Source organism: Bubalus bubalis, chromosome 11 (genome assembly GCF_019923935.1).
Source record: "Bubalus bubalis isolate 160015118507 breed Murrah chromosome 11, NDDB_SH_1, whole genome shotgun sequence".
NCBI lineage: Eukaryota > Metazoa > Chordata > Mammalia > Artiodactyla > Bovidae > Bubalus > Bubalus bubalis.
The window spans coordinates 60,037,603-60,053,012 of NC_059167.1; the positions used below are offsets into that span (position 1 = coordinate 60,037,603).

At 42.4% G+C, this 15,410-nt stretch overlaps 1 protein-coding gene across 4 annotated transcripts in view; it reads left to right on the forward strand.

The window, feature by feature from the left end:
- CDKL1 (cyclin dependent kinase like 1) overlaps positions 1 to 15,410 on the forward strand; it is a 52,989-nt gene that overhangs the window by 22,374 nt on the left and 15,205 nt on the right. For all 4 annotated transcript variants that reach the window (XM_044925134.2, XM_025295806.3, XM_044925132.2 and 1 more), the window contains exon 3: positions 3,911 to 4,032. In XM_044925134.2, the coding sequence (XP_044781069.1) occupies positions 3,911 to 4,032 (122 nt within the window). The remainder of the gene's footprint in view (positions 1 to 3,910; positions 4,033 to 15,410) is intronic.

Genomic DNA, 15,410 nt, shown 5'->3' on the forward strand with positions numbered 1-15,410 from the left:
AATAAAATGAATTGAGATAGTCAGCCTAAATAGAAATAGATTGAACTCCCAATAATAATATTAACAGGACTTCCTTGGTGGCACATTGGATAAGAATCCACCTGCCAATGCAGGGGACACAGTTTCGATCCCTGGTCCGGGAAGATCCCGTATCCCCGTGGAGCAACTAAGCCCATGTGTCACAACTACTGAGCCTGTGTGTGCTGCATCTACTGAAGCCCGTGAGTCTAGAGCCTGTGCTGCGCAACGAGAGAATCCACCGCAACGAGAGGCTGAGCACCCCAGTGAAGAGTAACCCCCCTCTCTGCAACTAGAGAAAGCCTGTGTGCAACAACGAAGATCCAGCACAACCAAAAATAAAATTAAAAATAATAAAATAAAAAATTATTTAAAAATATTAACAGTTAAACTTTCTGGAGAGGATGATGTGGGCTGACACTGCTGCATATCCTTTGTCACGGCAGCCCCTGAGCTTCCTCCTCCCACAAATGGTAAACCTAAAGACATTAACATGTCCAAGTGAAAGTCACCCAGTCGTGTCTGACTCTTTGCGACCCCATGGATGGAATTCCAGGCTGGAATACCGGAGTGGATTGCCGTTCCCTTCTCCAGGGGATCTTCCCAACCCAGTGATCGAACCCAGGTCGCCCTCACTGCAGGTGGATTCTTTACCAGCTGAGCCACCAGGGAAGCCCAATTTAAGGCCAATCAGCTAGTAGGTTGTTTATCAAAATGTTATTTATAATGCTCAAAAATTGGAGAGACTCTATATGTTATTAGAATAGCTTACAGTGTAGTTATTAGAATCTAACTTTTTAAAAGGTGTGCAGTAACAGGAGGATGGGTGTAATGTAGTATTTAGTCCATGCGGTTCAGTGGGTCCTTCTGCGACAGTGCTTTCTACCTGCTGCACGGCACCCATGGTTCCAGAGTTACACTCTTTTAGTTCATACAGGTATGTTGAGCAGGGCCGAGGGGGCCGGACAGAAAAAAATTCATCTGGAAGATGGGCAACAGCTGGGTGAGCAGGTCCTGAAGCGAGAGTGAGGAAGTTCAGTGAGTCTGGGGGAGTTATAAGAGATGAGGCTGCTGCTGCTGCTAAGTCGCTTCAGTCGTGTCCAACTCTGTGCGACCCTATAGACGGCAGCCCAGCAGGCTCCCCTGTCCCTGGGATTCTCCAGGAAAGAACACTGGAGTGGGTTGCCATTTCCTTCTCCAATGCATGAAAGTGAAGTCGCTCAGTCGTGTCTGACTCTTCATGACCCCATGGACTGCAGCCTCCCAGGCTCCTCCGTCCATGGGATTCTCCAGGCAACAGTACTGGAGTGTGGTGCCATTGCCTTCTCTAGATGAGGCTGCAGAGGTAAGCAAAGGTCAAGTGGAGAGGATCTTTGGGTTGTATCCTGAGGCAACAGTGCCCCTGGCAATTTCTGCACCTGTGAATGTGACAAGTTGCAGGTGCCCGTCTTGGCATTTGAGAAGCTCCAGGTATTTGTTTCAGTAGAATTGAGGACTATATATGGAACATGGAAAATTAAAACAATCTAAGATTTGAGGTCTGGGCCAACAGACAATTATTTTTCAGAGCTTATAAGAGAATTTCTGTTTTCCCTAATTGCCTGCTGTCTAAACTGCCTCCCCCCACCCCACCACTTTAAACTTGGTTGATTGCTTTCTGTTTGAGACATTTGAGCGGGTGCACTTCTTTGGTTGAAACAGTAGTCAGTTCTGTCCTCTTAGAGCAGAACTAACTGTTCTGTTAGTTCAGGCTAAATGTTTCCAGATGTGTGTGTGTCAGTCGCTTAGTCATGTCCAACTCTTTGCAATCCTATGGACTGTAGCCTACCAGGCTCTTCTGTCTGTGGAATTATCCAGGCAAGATTACTTGAGTGAGTAGCCATTCCCTTCTCCAGGGGATCTTCCTGACTCGGGGATCAAACCTGGGTCTCCCACATTGCAGGCAGATTCTTTACTGTCTGAGCCACCAGGGAAGTCCCTGGTGTCCCATATTCCAGATATGGGAATATAAGTGTGGGGCTTTATAACTTGGAATGCCTTCTGTTCAAAGGCCCAGTAAGAGTGTCTTGGCTGTTTTATTTTGCTTCATCAAGTGTATTGTGTGGAGCAGGAAGTTCACATCTTGAAGATAGAGGGGTTAGACAAAGAAAATGAGAAAATAATTGTCTTTTTTTGGTATTTTCCTTGCTGGGTTCTTCTTTTCTCATTGTCCATACAAATATACTATACTGTGCCGTTCAAGAACTTCAGTTTTTCTCCTTCTGCCTTTTATCATGTCTGAAATATCTGTTTGCCTATGATTAATACTTCTGTCTATGTATTAAATCACCTGGACAATTTTGGGGGGAAAATAGATGGCTGGCCCTTGCCTAAGACCAATTCAGAATCTCTGGGAGTGGGGCTCGGGCATCCCTGGTTTTCAAAAGTTCCCCAACTGAGTTATCTAGTGCTGTATTAACAGAGCTCCCCAAAACTCAGTAGCTTAAAGAAGAATGATTTCTTATTTCTCACAACTGTGGCTTGGCTGACTGCTCCTTCGGCTGGTCTTACCGGAGCTTGCTCATGTAGCTGAATTAAGTTGGGGTGGTCAGCAGGAGCTGAGCTTGGCCGGGACACCTGGGCCCTGCTCTCCTCGTAGTACTGGGTTGGCCAAAAAGATCATTCAGGTTTTTATAACGTCTTATGGGGAATCTGAACAAAATTTTTTCCAGTTCTATATTTTCTTGTGGGCTGAGTCTGGGTGGGTCTCATGATTTGCTGTGACCAGAAGAATGAGGCAGAAGTTATATCACCTGATTTCTGAGACTGGAGCCTTAAGAAGCTTTTCAGGCTCTTTTTTGTTCTCTTAGGTCACTGCCTGGAGGCCTTCAAGCCCTGAAGAACATTAACCAGTAGTTAGTTTGCTTAGTTGTAGGTATTTCCAGTCAGATTATAGACAGAAGGGCCCAGAAAGCCAAGTACAAGATTTATCTCTGCCAACACCAACATTCATTCCTGCCAGTTCTTTCTAGATGCAGCCCTTCAGGCATGTCAGATTGGAGAGTCTTCTGATTTTTCTGTTTTAAAATGTTTCATCAGCCTAGGAAACCTGATTTACTCATTCATTCACAAATAATGATCAGATGCCTATTATGTACAAGGCTGTGTGCTGGGGGCATGACATCATTTTGAGGAAACAAGAGAACACAGACCCTGATGTCTATCATGAATCTTACATTCTGTGTATCTATTATATCTATCGACAACAGAGTTCATTAAAAAAAATCAATTGAACAAATAGTAATTTTGAAGGATTCCAAAGGATTCATACTTCAGGGAGCTACAGGGGACACTGAACCAGTCTGGGGAGATCAGGAAGACACCTTTAGGAAAGGACACTTGATCTGAACCTTAAGGATGAGTTCATGTTAACTAACCACTGCCCCCCTCTTTTTCATTATCCTTTCCCAGCCTTCTCATATCTCTTTGCCTTCACCAGCCACCAGGGTTATGATCATTTTTTACGTGTGTGCATGTTCAGTTGCTCTGTCTTGTCCGACTCTTTGCAACCCTGTGGACTATGTAACCCACCAGGCTCCATTGTCCATGGGACTTCCCAGGCAAGAATGCTGGAGTGGGTTGCCATTTCCTTCTCCAGGGGAATCTTCCCCACCCAGGGATCAAACCTGCATCTTCTGCATCTCCTACAATGGCAGGTGGATTCCTTACCACTGTGCCACCTGGGAAGCCCAAACAGCTCATCAAGAGAAGTTAAGATTGTACCATCTACAGCCTCCTTCAATCCAAGACAAGAATTTTTCTAAAGGACAAACATCTTTCTTCTGTTGGACCAACATTAAAGAAAACTGTCTTTCACAACTCCAGTTTAGCACCTCGCTTTTTGTGTTTTCAGCAACTCAAGCATCCCAATCTCGTCAACCTCATCGAAGTCTTCAGGAGAAAGCGGAGGCTTCACCTGGTGTTTGAGTACTGTGACCACACCGTGCTCCATGAGCTGGACAGACACCAAAGAGGGTGAGTGACCCGTCCTTTATAAACAAAACCCAATAAATCACACCAGGGTTGGCGAGGGAAGATGAGCTATGACCCTTTTTCACGGTAGGCAGGGACAGCCAGTGTTTGGTCAGCATACTCTGCTGCTGAGGGGTTGCCAGAAATGTTGGGAAAGGGATCATAACTAGTCATTTTCATGAAGAAAGCAGCAACCACGTTAGTAGGTTGAACTTGATTTCTTTGGTATGTTATCTCTACATAGATGCTATATCAGTCTCTAGGAAAGAAAAGGAAGGCTATCAATTATTCCACGCCAGCCTAGGGAAGCATAAGGACTTGGAGGTTGAAAGGAAGACTTCAAAGACAATGGCTCATAGGAAATTTAAGGCTAAAACAAACATGGTGTTTTTATAAGTATTTTTTAAAACTTATTTATTCTTAATTGGAGGATAATTGCTTGACAGCGTTGTGTTAGTTTCTGCCATACATCAGTGTGAATCAACCACAAGTATGTATGTAGTGAAGGACAGGGAAGTCTGGCAAGCTGCAGTCCGTGGGGTCGCAAAGAGTCAGACAGGACTGAGCGACGACGGAACAGCAGCAGTATATGTGTTCTCGCCCTCTTGAAGCTCCCTCCTGCTTCCTACTGCATCCCACACTTCTCTGTAGTCACAGAGAGCCAGGTTGAGCTCCCTACATTAACTTCCAACTAGCTATCTATTTTACATATGGTAATGTGTATGTTTCAGTGCTACTCTCTGAAATCGTCCCACTCTCTCCTTCCCCCACTGTATCCACAAGTCTGCTCTCTATCTCTGCGTCAAAATGGTACTGATGAACCTATTTGCAGGGCAGCAGTGTTTTATCTGAAGCAGTTCGGGTATCCGGTCTGCAGTATTGGTCAGAGTTTTTTTGGTTACAAATGACAAAAACCTAACTGACGCTGGTGTAGGTGAAAAAGGAAGTGGTGGTGGCTGTAACTGGGAAGGTGACTCTGGAGGCTCCGCTGATCTTAACACGTTTCTAGCACAGACAGCTATGGGGTCGCACAGAGTCGGAAACAACTGACGCGACTTAGCAGCAGCAGCAGCAGCACAGGCAGCACCTTTGTGTGCAGCAGCAGAAAGTCCTGGTGAGCAGACAGAGCCTTTGTTTGAAAAACCAGCGCAGTGTGGGGGAATCTGTTCCTCTGAAGGTAGCTCCTTCTGAGGGTGAGCAGAATGCAAGCTGGAGTTTGGCTTCTCTCAGCTGGGCGTCTTTAAGGCAGAGCACCTTAGGTGGGGCTTTCTCTTTCCTTTTCTCTCCCTCTGCCTCCCAACTCTTCCTTTCCGTATTGGCTTCATTCTGCCTTTCAGGTGAGTCTCCCCTACAGGGTTGATTTTGGAGGGCATATGTGTGCTGTGAGATGGAAGGTGTTAGGAAAGGAAAAGTGTGTAGTGGAAAGCATTGCTGTAGGCTTTGTATCACCCTGTGTAGCCATTCTAGAAGAAAGGAAATTCTAGAAGAAAGTAGCGTCTGCACAGAAAGTCCAGTGGAAGACTCAGCTTCAGTGATGCAGTTATCCCTGGAAGCAATCACCTTGCTGGAGGAAGAAGGTAGAATGATTAGGAGGCCCAGGTAACTAGAATTCAAAGTGAGTCAATCAAAGAATACTTCACAAAGGAGGTGGTCTGTGGCTTGAAAGGTAAGGAGACTCCCCAGAAGTCGAACAGAAAAGGATATCCCATCTTCTCCTTTTGCTGTATTCCTAGAAGCTCAGCTTTGGCTGGGGATAATCTGCAGAGTGCACCAGAGATCAGAGTGATGGAAGGGCGCTGCATCCTGACTCTCGTTCGCACTCCCGTGGCTGGAGGCTGAGGCTCGCTCAACAAGGCTTTCAAGCCTTGGCCAAGAGCTTCCTCTGCCATGTGGTGGTGGTTATACGTGATCCAGCGTGACCTCTGGGCAGATGGGATTAAAGTGGCTCTTGATTTGTTAGTGACCATGGCACAGGCGGCTTTTCTTGTTAGTTTACACAGAGAGAGCCAAGAGGACATACTTCCTGTCCTCAGAAAGTCACTGATATAGAGAAATGTGTTCAAGGAAGAAAACATTTAGTGTGCTGGTATTTGCTCTTTTGACAGCTTGCAAGTGACACTTCGATTAAGCCTACTAGTATAAGTTACTTGTGCCATGGCTAACTAGGGAGTTGTTGCAGAGAATTTGATTAATCATGTTCGATTGAGTCATTTGCCAACTGATTAGTGGGAGGTTGAAAGCAATTGGGAGTCAGTTCTTTTTTTAGCATGTAGTTTAAGCAGAAGAATAAAAAGACAGGACAAGGAGGGATGAGAGTCCTGGAGGCAGATTTTTTTTCTTTTTAACTCTGCTGGCTAAAATCTCCAATATGTGTTCCAGAAAATGCTTTAATATAGAGGTGGGTTAGAGAAGGGAATGTCTGGTAGACACATGTGTGGTTAAGTACAAGAAACTTCATTTCTAAATGACACTGTGCCATGGTTTATCAAATATCAGACTGACTTAAGGAACACCAATAAATGAGCAAGTTTGAAAACTAAGATTTATTCTAAATCAGATCATTATCTATTTACTTTGAAGTTTAAGGATTTTTGTTTGTGTGCGTTTTAAAAATAAAAGTAACTTTTCATTATACTAGGTAGGAGTGGCATCCCTGGTGGCTCAGTCTGTAAAGATTCTGCCTGCAATCTGGTAGACCTGGGTTCGATCCCTGGGTTGGGAAGATCCCCTGGAGAAGGAAACGGCAACCCGCTCCAGTATACTTGCCCTGAGAATTCCAAGGACAGAGGAGCCTGGTGGTCTACATACAGTCCATGGGGTCACAAAGAGTCGGACTCAACTGAGTGACTAACTTTCGTACTATTTAGGGAAGTGGCATGTTCCACTTTATATTTTAGAAATTTGTACCTGGGAACATAGTGATCACCAGGCTTTCTAGGGGTAAAGAGGCAAACTCAAGGAGGATCAACCTGCCAGATTTCTAAAATAAAAAGTGGACCATGCCACTCCCCAGCATAAGTCATTTGATAGCTCCTCAAAGCTTACTCAGAGAAGGCAATGGCACCCCACTCCAGTACTCTTGCCTGGAAAATCCCATGGACGGAGCATGGACAGAGGAGCCTGGTAGGCTGCAGTCCATGGGGTTGCTAGGAGTCAGACACAACTGAGCGACTTCACTTTCACTTTTTACTTTCATGCATTGGAGAAGGAAATGGCAACCCACTCCAGTGTTCTTGCCTGGAGAATCCCAAGGACGGGGGAGCCTAGTGGGCTGCCATCTCTGGGGTCGCACAGTGTCGGACACGACTGAAGCAACTTAGCAGCAGCAGCAGCAGCAAAGCTTACTGGTGTGATGAAAACCCCTAGCATGCAATACAAGGTCTCACTCTGTAAGTCCATCCCACTTCCCACCAGTTTTCAACCCCATGAAATTATTTGCATTCCAGGCTTTAGGATACCTGGTTTGCCTTACCTTGTCTACTCTGCCTAGCAAACTCCTGCTTGTCCTTGGATACAGCCCAAATATGACCTCCTAATGATATCCCCTTTAGGAGAGGTGAGAGTTCCTTCCTCTGGTATTCATTATATCTTCCAGGATTATTTATAGTTGCCCAGTAAACTATAAAATATTCAAGGGCAAAAGTTGTATCTTCCTCACCTGTGTATCCTCAGTAATTTCTAGGTTAATTTTTGGCACTTGGTACATTCCCAGTACTGTTGTGTAGTGATTGAGTCAGCAAATCAATAAATTAATCCTTACAAGATGATTTTAAAGAGTAATCAAAACAATGTTTTTTTTTTCATTTTTTCATTTAAAAATAATTACTTTACAATTTTCTAAATCTAATACTGTCAAAGGAAATGACAATGGCAATCAATGGGTCTGCTTCTGATAGGGCTTCCCAGGTAGCTCAGTGGTAAAGAATCCGCCTGCCAATGCAGGAGACTCGAGTATGATCCCTGGTCTGGAAGATCCCCTGGAGGAGGGAATGGCAACCCACTGTAGTGTTCTTGCCTGGAGAATCCCATGGACAGAGGAGCCTGGTGGGCTACATATAGGCCATGGGTTTGCAAAGAATTGGACGTGACTGAGCGACTGGACACATATGCTGCTTCTGATAATTTACCACAGAAAATAAATATATGTGTAAAAGTTTAAGTTATAAAAGTGTCTGTTTTTAAGTATTGTTTCTAATGAAAAAAATTGGAAACAACTGAAATGTTCAGTGATAAAGGATTGGTTAAGTATAGTATGTCTTTATAGTGGAACACAGTGGCGCTGCTAAGAAAAATGCTTACAAGATAAAACAAACATTTACATATAAGAATGTTCATGAGTGGTTGCAAGGTAAAAAAAGCTGTGCTATAATAAAAGTATATATTTCCTTTTTATACAATTTATATGTAGGTAGAAAATTTTAAAAAGTAATATATACATTTTAATAGAGATCTGAGTGATGTTTGTATAGATATTTTTCTTTTTGTTTCTTTCTTTATTTTTTTTGTTTTCTTTATTTTCTCCATGTTCCATGTATTACTCTGGCAATGTTTTAATTATTAAAAATAATTCTTGCTAAATCAGAACCAAAGAACTCTCTACTGTGAATCTGAAGTGGATACTAATTCATCTTCTTGTAATATGTTGTTAACTTTGAACTCATCTGGAAAGCTTTTGGAGAAGATTCACATTCATGCTATACTGAATATAATATATATAATGAATATAACTTCAATGTTAGAACTTGCTGTAACAGTCAAGTTTATGCCAGAATATGTCCTGTATACATATATAAATATATAAATCTTTATCCATTACTATTCCCTGTGTTGTGTTCACATTGCTTAGATTTGCTCTCAAACAAGTGTATTTCTTATCTTCCATAGGACTTAATATGCTTTTTACTTATTCTGTAAACCATTGGTCTGTCGTCTGTCAAAGTTTTGTAAACAATTGGTTTATGTGTTCTCTCTGCATTTTTCTGCCCCTGTTTAAGTGCAGCCAGACACAGTACTTCACCCATTTTTTTCCTGTGCAAATTCCATTTCAACCAGATCCTCTTCTGATTCTCATAGTTTGTGCAAAGAACATCTGGTGAGTAAAGGGCATTACTACAAGTTTTTGGTTTCTGACAATGCAATTCCAGAGCTAACCCTAAAAAAAAATCTCTTTTTTTAAAAGTGATATATTGTTTGTTGTGAAAATGTTTCAAGCAACACAGAAACATGTAGAAATAAAGTTTGAGAAATAGTTTTCTAATTATTTTTTATGCATTTCTATATAAATACTTAAAGAGATTGTACTCTGTATACTATTCTTCATTTTTAAAGTGTATGTGGGAGCTGTCTCCCTATTCTTAGATTTCTGCTTTTTTATTTTTAAAATGGTATAAAATTCCATTGTGCTGACATACCATGGTTTCTTTATTCAACCCCCCACTGATAAATATTTAGATTGTTTCTAGTTTTTCTCTAATAATAAGGTTACAGTAAATAATCACTTGCAAAAATATTTCTATAGAATAAATTTTTTTTTTTTAATTTTTATTGGTTTGGCATGTGAGATCTTAGTTCCCCGACTGGGGATTGAACCTGTGCCCTCTGCGTTAGGAGCACCGAGTTTTAACCACCTGACTACCAGGGAAGTCCCTATAGAATAAATTTCAAAGAACATATTATTTCTATAGGAGCTTGGCCAGCCCTTTCATCCTTGTCTTTGTTGTAGCCTTGTGTAGAAATGAACCTTGAATGGATGTTGATGGTCTGAATTCTTATTATGTGGCAAATATTAGAGAAGCAGTGGTGGAAAGGACAGTTACTGTATTGGGAACCTGGCAACAGATCCATATTCTTTCTTTGTCATCTCTCTTGTCTCTGTTAGTTCTGAAGAAATACTTAAAATGCACTTTGACCTTTTCACTTTCCCACAGCAGTTGTTTAGGTTTCTCTCTGTTCATTTCAATTTTGTTGTCAGGACATTAGGGTCATAGGCCTTCTTTCCCAAAACTTGGAAGGAGAGGTAGAAGCTTGCTTTCTGGGAGTTATTTTGTGAAACCAACACATAATGCATCAGGGCAGAGATACGCAAATCACCCTTAAAGGTGTAGGATGGATGCTGGGCTGATCACATACGTTTTATCTAAGGACAAGACCCTTCTAATTTGGAGAGGGGCACAATTAAACCATCTCAGCCTAAAGGCTATAACCAAACTGTATACCTTCTTTCATTCCAATTCTTTCCTCACGAAACACCATTCTGATTAGAACTTGAGTGTCTCTATGGAATTGCCTACAAAGAGAACATAAACTGGCACTCAGAATTTGAAGATGGATGAACAAATTTGTTTTATATATCAGGCTAGTAAATTTGTTTAATATTCACTTGCCACTTTGTAATGGATACTGTCTTAATACACTGACAAAATTTAGTGTCCATATCTGAAAGCCTGAAGACCATTGTAAAAAGGAGCCAGGCTACTGGCCGCCCTTCCAAACTAAGTGCTCCATTCTCCATGTTGCAATGATGAAATGACTGTTTCCCTCCCCGAACCCCAATCTGTTCTTCACTTAATATTCTCTCATATGCATTTCTATATATGTTGCAGTATAATTTTTAGATATATTACTAACTGTAAGATATTACATCTCATATTACCATCTAACCATTCCTCCACTGTTGAATAGAGGCCATTTTCAGTGTTTTGTCTGCTAAATGATTCTGCTATCAAAATCTTCCTACAAATAGATTTTTATTCTTTTCTATTTTTTCTTTCGAAGTTCTCAAAATATTATTGGCTCATAGGGTTTGTCAAACTGAACCAGTTCATCTTATCTCCAATGATGTATATTTTTTTCCTTATAGTCATACTCCTTTGGTTTCTATTATTATAATATTTGATGAATGATTTCCTTCAAACATAAAAGGAAGAAGTATTAGCAATCCTACACAAACTATTTCATAAAATATAGAAGGAAGAAACAATTTCCAAATTATATTATGAGGCCACTATAGCCTGATACCAGAACTAGACAAGGGCATTTCAAGGAAGGAAAATGACAGATGGATATCCTTCATAAACTAGATGCAAAAATCCCTAGTGAACTAAATCTAGCAATATACTGTCAATATATAAAAGAGTGATATACTGTTATTGATATATTAATTTTTAGACATTATCTACAGACTATTCTGATAGATGAGGATTTAGTTTTCAGTTCAGTTCAGTTCAGTGCAGTCACTCAGTCGTGTCCGACTCTTTGCGACCCCATGAATCGCAGCACGCCAGGCCTCCCTGTCCATCACCAACTCTCGGAGTTCACCCAGACTCACGTCCATCGAGTCAGTGATGCCATCCAGCCATCTCATCCTCTTCGTCCCCTTCTCCTCCTGCCCCAATCCCTCCCAGCATCAGAGTCTTTTCCAATGAGTCAGCTCTTCGCATGAGGTGGCCAAAGTACTAGAGTTTCAGCTTTAGCATCATTCCTTCCAAAGAAATCCCAGGGCTGATCTCCTTCAGAATGGACTGGTTGAATCTCCTTGCAGTCCAAGGGACTCTCAAGAGTCTTCTCCAACACCACAGTTCAAAAGCATCAATTCTTCGGTGCTCAGCCTTCTTCACAGTCCAACTCTCACATCCATACATGACCACAGGAAAAACCATAGCCTTGACTAGACGGACCTTTGTTGGCAAAGTAATGTCTCTGCTTTTGAATATGCTATCTAGGTTGGTCATAACTTTCCTTCCAAGGAGTAAGCGTCTTTTAATTTCATGGCTGCAGTCACCATCTGCAGTGATTTTGGAGCCCCCCAAAATAAAGTCTGACACTGTTTCCACTGTTTCCCCATCTATTTCCCATGAAGTGATGGGACCGGATGCCGTAATCTTCATTTTCTGAATGTTGAGCTTTAAGCCAACTTTTTCACTCTCCATTTTCACTTTCATCAAGAGGCTTTTTAGTTCCTCTTCACTTTCTGTCATAAGGGTGGTGTCTCATCCTATACCATTATTTCCTCTGCTTCCCCTTTCTTCTTCCCCCAAATAGTTACATTAAAATTTCATTAATTCAGAATTCACTGTTACTATTATTATGCCTATGGAAATATTACTTATAGTTGAGCATTTTACCATACTGGAGTTTATTTTTATACTTCTTTTTTTTTCCCGCCCGCCGCCCTATTTTTATACTTTTTTCTGCAAATTAATATTTGCCTTATTTTTAAAATTTGCTTAGTATTCTTTAACCCTATTGCTAACTTTCCCCACTCTTTTTAATAGTCTCTTAGTATCCTTTTCCACAGGATAATCATATCAGTTAATCTATTCCTTTTCTCCCTCCTGATAATGTTCTGCCTTTAGATCCCCATTCTCCATCTGTCTGGCTTGTTCTCCAAGCCTGCTGACCAGCTGTCCTCCTGGGACTTCCCTTTGCTGTCATCCTTGGAATCCCCTCTTGGAATTTCTCTAGGGTTGGCTTCACTGCTTCCTGGATGTCTTGTCTTCCTTAATCTGGCTTTGCTTGCATGTTGTGACCAAGCATCTCTATCTTCAGTTGGTTAAAAATGGTATAGTCACAGAAATCTAGACCACAGACATTTCTAATGACACCCCCTCACTCCTCCTTGGAGCCAAACTCTTGGGAAGCTTTCATGTTCCTGGGGGTGAAACAGAGTCCCCAAAGCAGGCAGGAGGAAAACCATGTGGAGGACCCATGGGTGCACTCCTCCTTCCCCTGTTCCCTCTAGTGGAAGATGGATTCACTCCACCCTCTCTGGAGGGAGTGCCTCTGCTGAGCTGGACTGCAACCCAGTGGGCTCCAGAGGAACAGATGTCTCTCTCATCTACTGTCAACATGTCTTGTCTTGTACTTTTATCTTCCCAAAGATACTGTAAGCTGCCTGAGGGTGAGAGGATGGCTTATATTTCGATTGATCTTTAGTGTAGTTCTAGTTAGATTTTAGAAGAGAGTGAAAATAGATGGGTGTGTTCTATCCACCATCTTAACCCAGAAGTCCTTTGAAACACTTTTTTCAGTTGGCTTCAGGGACACTTCTTCTGAGAGTCATCTTACTTCACTTGAGGACCAACCCCAGTCTTGCTGGATCCCCCTCCTTTTTCTGATCTCTGCATGTTGAGGGCCTCTGGGCTTGACCTCTTCTTTTTTCTGGATTCACCCCTTAAGTGGCTTCATCCAGTCCTAGAGCTCTAAATTCCATCACTATGCTTATGCTTCTCAAATTTACATCTCCCTTCTGAATTCAGAACTCCCTTCCTAGAGTCTTCCCGTGTATGGCTAAGAAGCATCTCATCCAACTTCTCTTCCCTCCCTGAAATCAGTTCTTCCCCTAGCGTTCTCCACAGTAAGTATGTTAGTCACTCAGTCATGTCTGACTCTTTGCAACCCCATGGACTGTAGCCCACCAGGCTCCTTGGTCCATGGGATTTTCCAGGCAAGAATATTGGAGTGGGTCACCCTTCCCTTCTCCAGGAGATCTTCCTAAACCAGGGATTGAACCCTGGTCTACTGCATTGCAGGCAAATTCTTTATTGTCTGAGCTACCAGGGAAGGGCCCTACTATAAACCAGCGACTCAAGCTGACACCTTGGTGTCATTCCTTTACTCTTCTCTGAATCTCATATCCAATCTCTCAGAGAATGCTGAAGACTCTGTTTTTAAAATATGGATTTTTTTTCTGTAAAAATCTGGCCACTTCTTATCACCTTAACCACTACCTCAGATATTGTCCTATGTCAAGAAGCTTTCTAGAGCACCTGTGTCAGACATCAGCCCTCTTTCCAGGGCAGCATCTTTCCACAGCAGTACATGCATGTGTATCCAATCCCAATCCAATGCCACAGAAGAGATTCTATTCTTCTTTCTTTCCATATCTGTCTCTCCCTTATCCGAGAGTGAAAAACTTGACTCCTATCATCGTCATATAAAAAGGGTCTTAGAGATCAGATAAAACGCACGGAAAAATCAGAAAGTGAAGTGAGTAGCTGACCCAAGATGGTACTAGGTAGCTTGCACAGAGTTTTTATGTTTGAAAATTGTGTAATAAGGTGCTTAGTGTTAGAGGAGCACTAATGATACACTCGGAAAAGGCGATGCCACCCCACTCCAGTACTCTTGCCTGGAAAATCCCATGGACGGAGGAGCCCGGTAGGCTGCAGTCCATGGAGTCGCTAGGAGTCGGACACGACTGAGCAACTTCACTTTCACTTTTCACTTTCATGCATTGGAGAAGGAAATGGCAACTCACTCCAATGTTCTTGACTGGAGAATCCCAGGGATGGGGGAGCCTGGTGGGCTGCCGTCTATGGGGTCCGTCACACAGAGTCGGACATGACTGAAGCGACTTAGCAGCAGTAGCAGCAATGATGCACTATTATAATTTACTTTTACATGCTTTTTTTTGCATAATTTCTTTTGGGAACTGTTCTTAGAGACTAGATGCCTGGTTCTGAATAACCGTATATGAATACTTTATTACATAATCAAAATATATTCTGTTTTTTTTTTTTTCTGGACAAAAAGTGGAGGCTTGGGGAAAGCATGTCACCTGAAATGTCCTCATCTTAGTTGTGTTTTTCTAGGCCTTTCTTTGTAGACAGGTGAGATTTTTCTGGCATCTCTACCTTTGTGTCATTAGAATAAGGAAGAGAAATTGGAGAAAAGCTACTTCAGCCCAGGAGTGTCCCAGATCTTCTTCCTGGAAGTGGCCTCTTTGTTTCCTCCACATTGTCCCACTGTTACAACATCCCCTTATCTGCCTGAAAGGATTTCCTGAACATCTGGCCTGTGACAACAGTGGCCTCATACCCCCTCCCAGAGGCTGGAAGTGACTTTTCTGGGTCGCCTTGACACGAGGACTCAAGAGTTTCCTCCCTAGTATACATATTAGTTCTGGCTGAGGATCACAACAACATTGTTTAATGTTTGATTTGTAAAAACAGTGAGTCTAACTGGTAGGCCAGAGTCTCTGAAAAATAAATGTACTCTCTCTGTGGTTCATTTTGCATGCATGCTAAGTCGCTTCAGCCGTGTGACCCTGTGGACTGTAGCCCACTAGGTTCCTCTATCCATGGGATTCTCCAGGCAGGAATACTGGAGTGGGTTGCCATGCTCTCCTCCAGGGGATCTTCCCCAACCAGGGATCGAACCCATGTTTCTTATGTCTCCAGCATTGGCAGGCAAGTTCTTTACCACTAGCATTCATTTTACTCATCACCTAATATTTAAAAAAAAAATACTCTCAGGGGATTTCCCTAGCAGTCCAGTGGCTAAGACTCCATGCTTCCAGTGCGTGGGGTCCAGGTTTGATCCCTGGTCAGGGAAATAGATCCCACATGCTACAGCTAAAGATCCTGTATGCTGCAACTAAT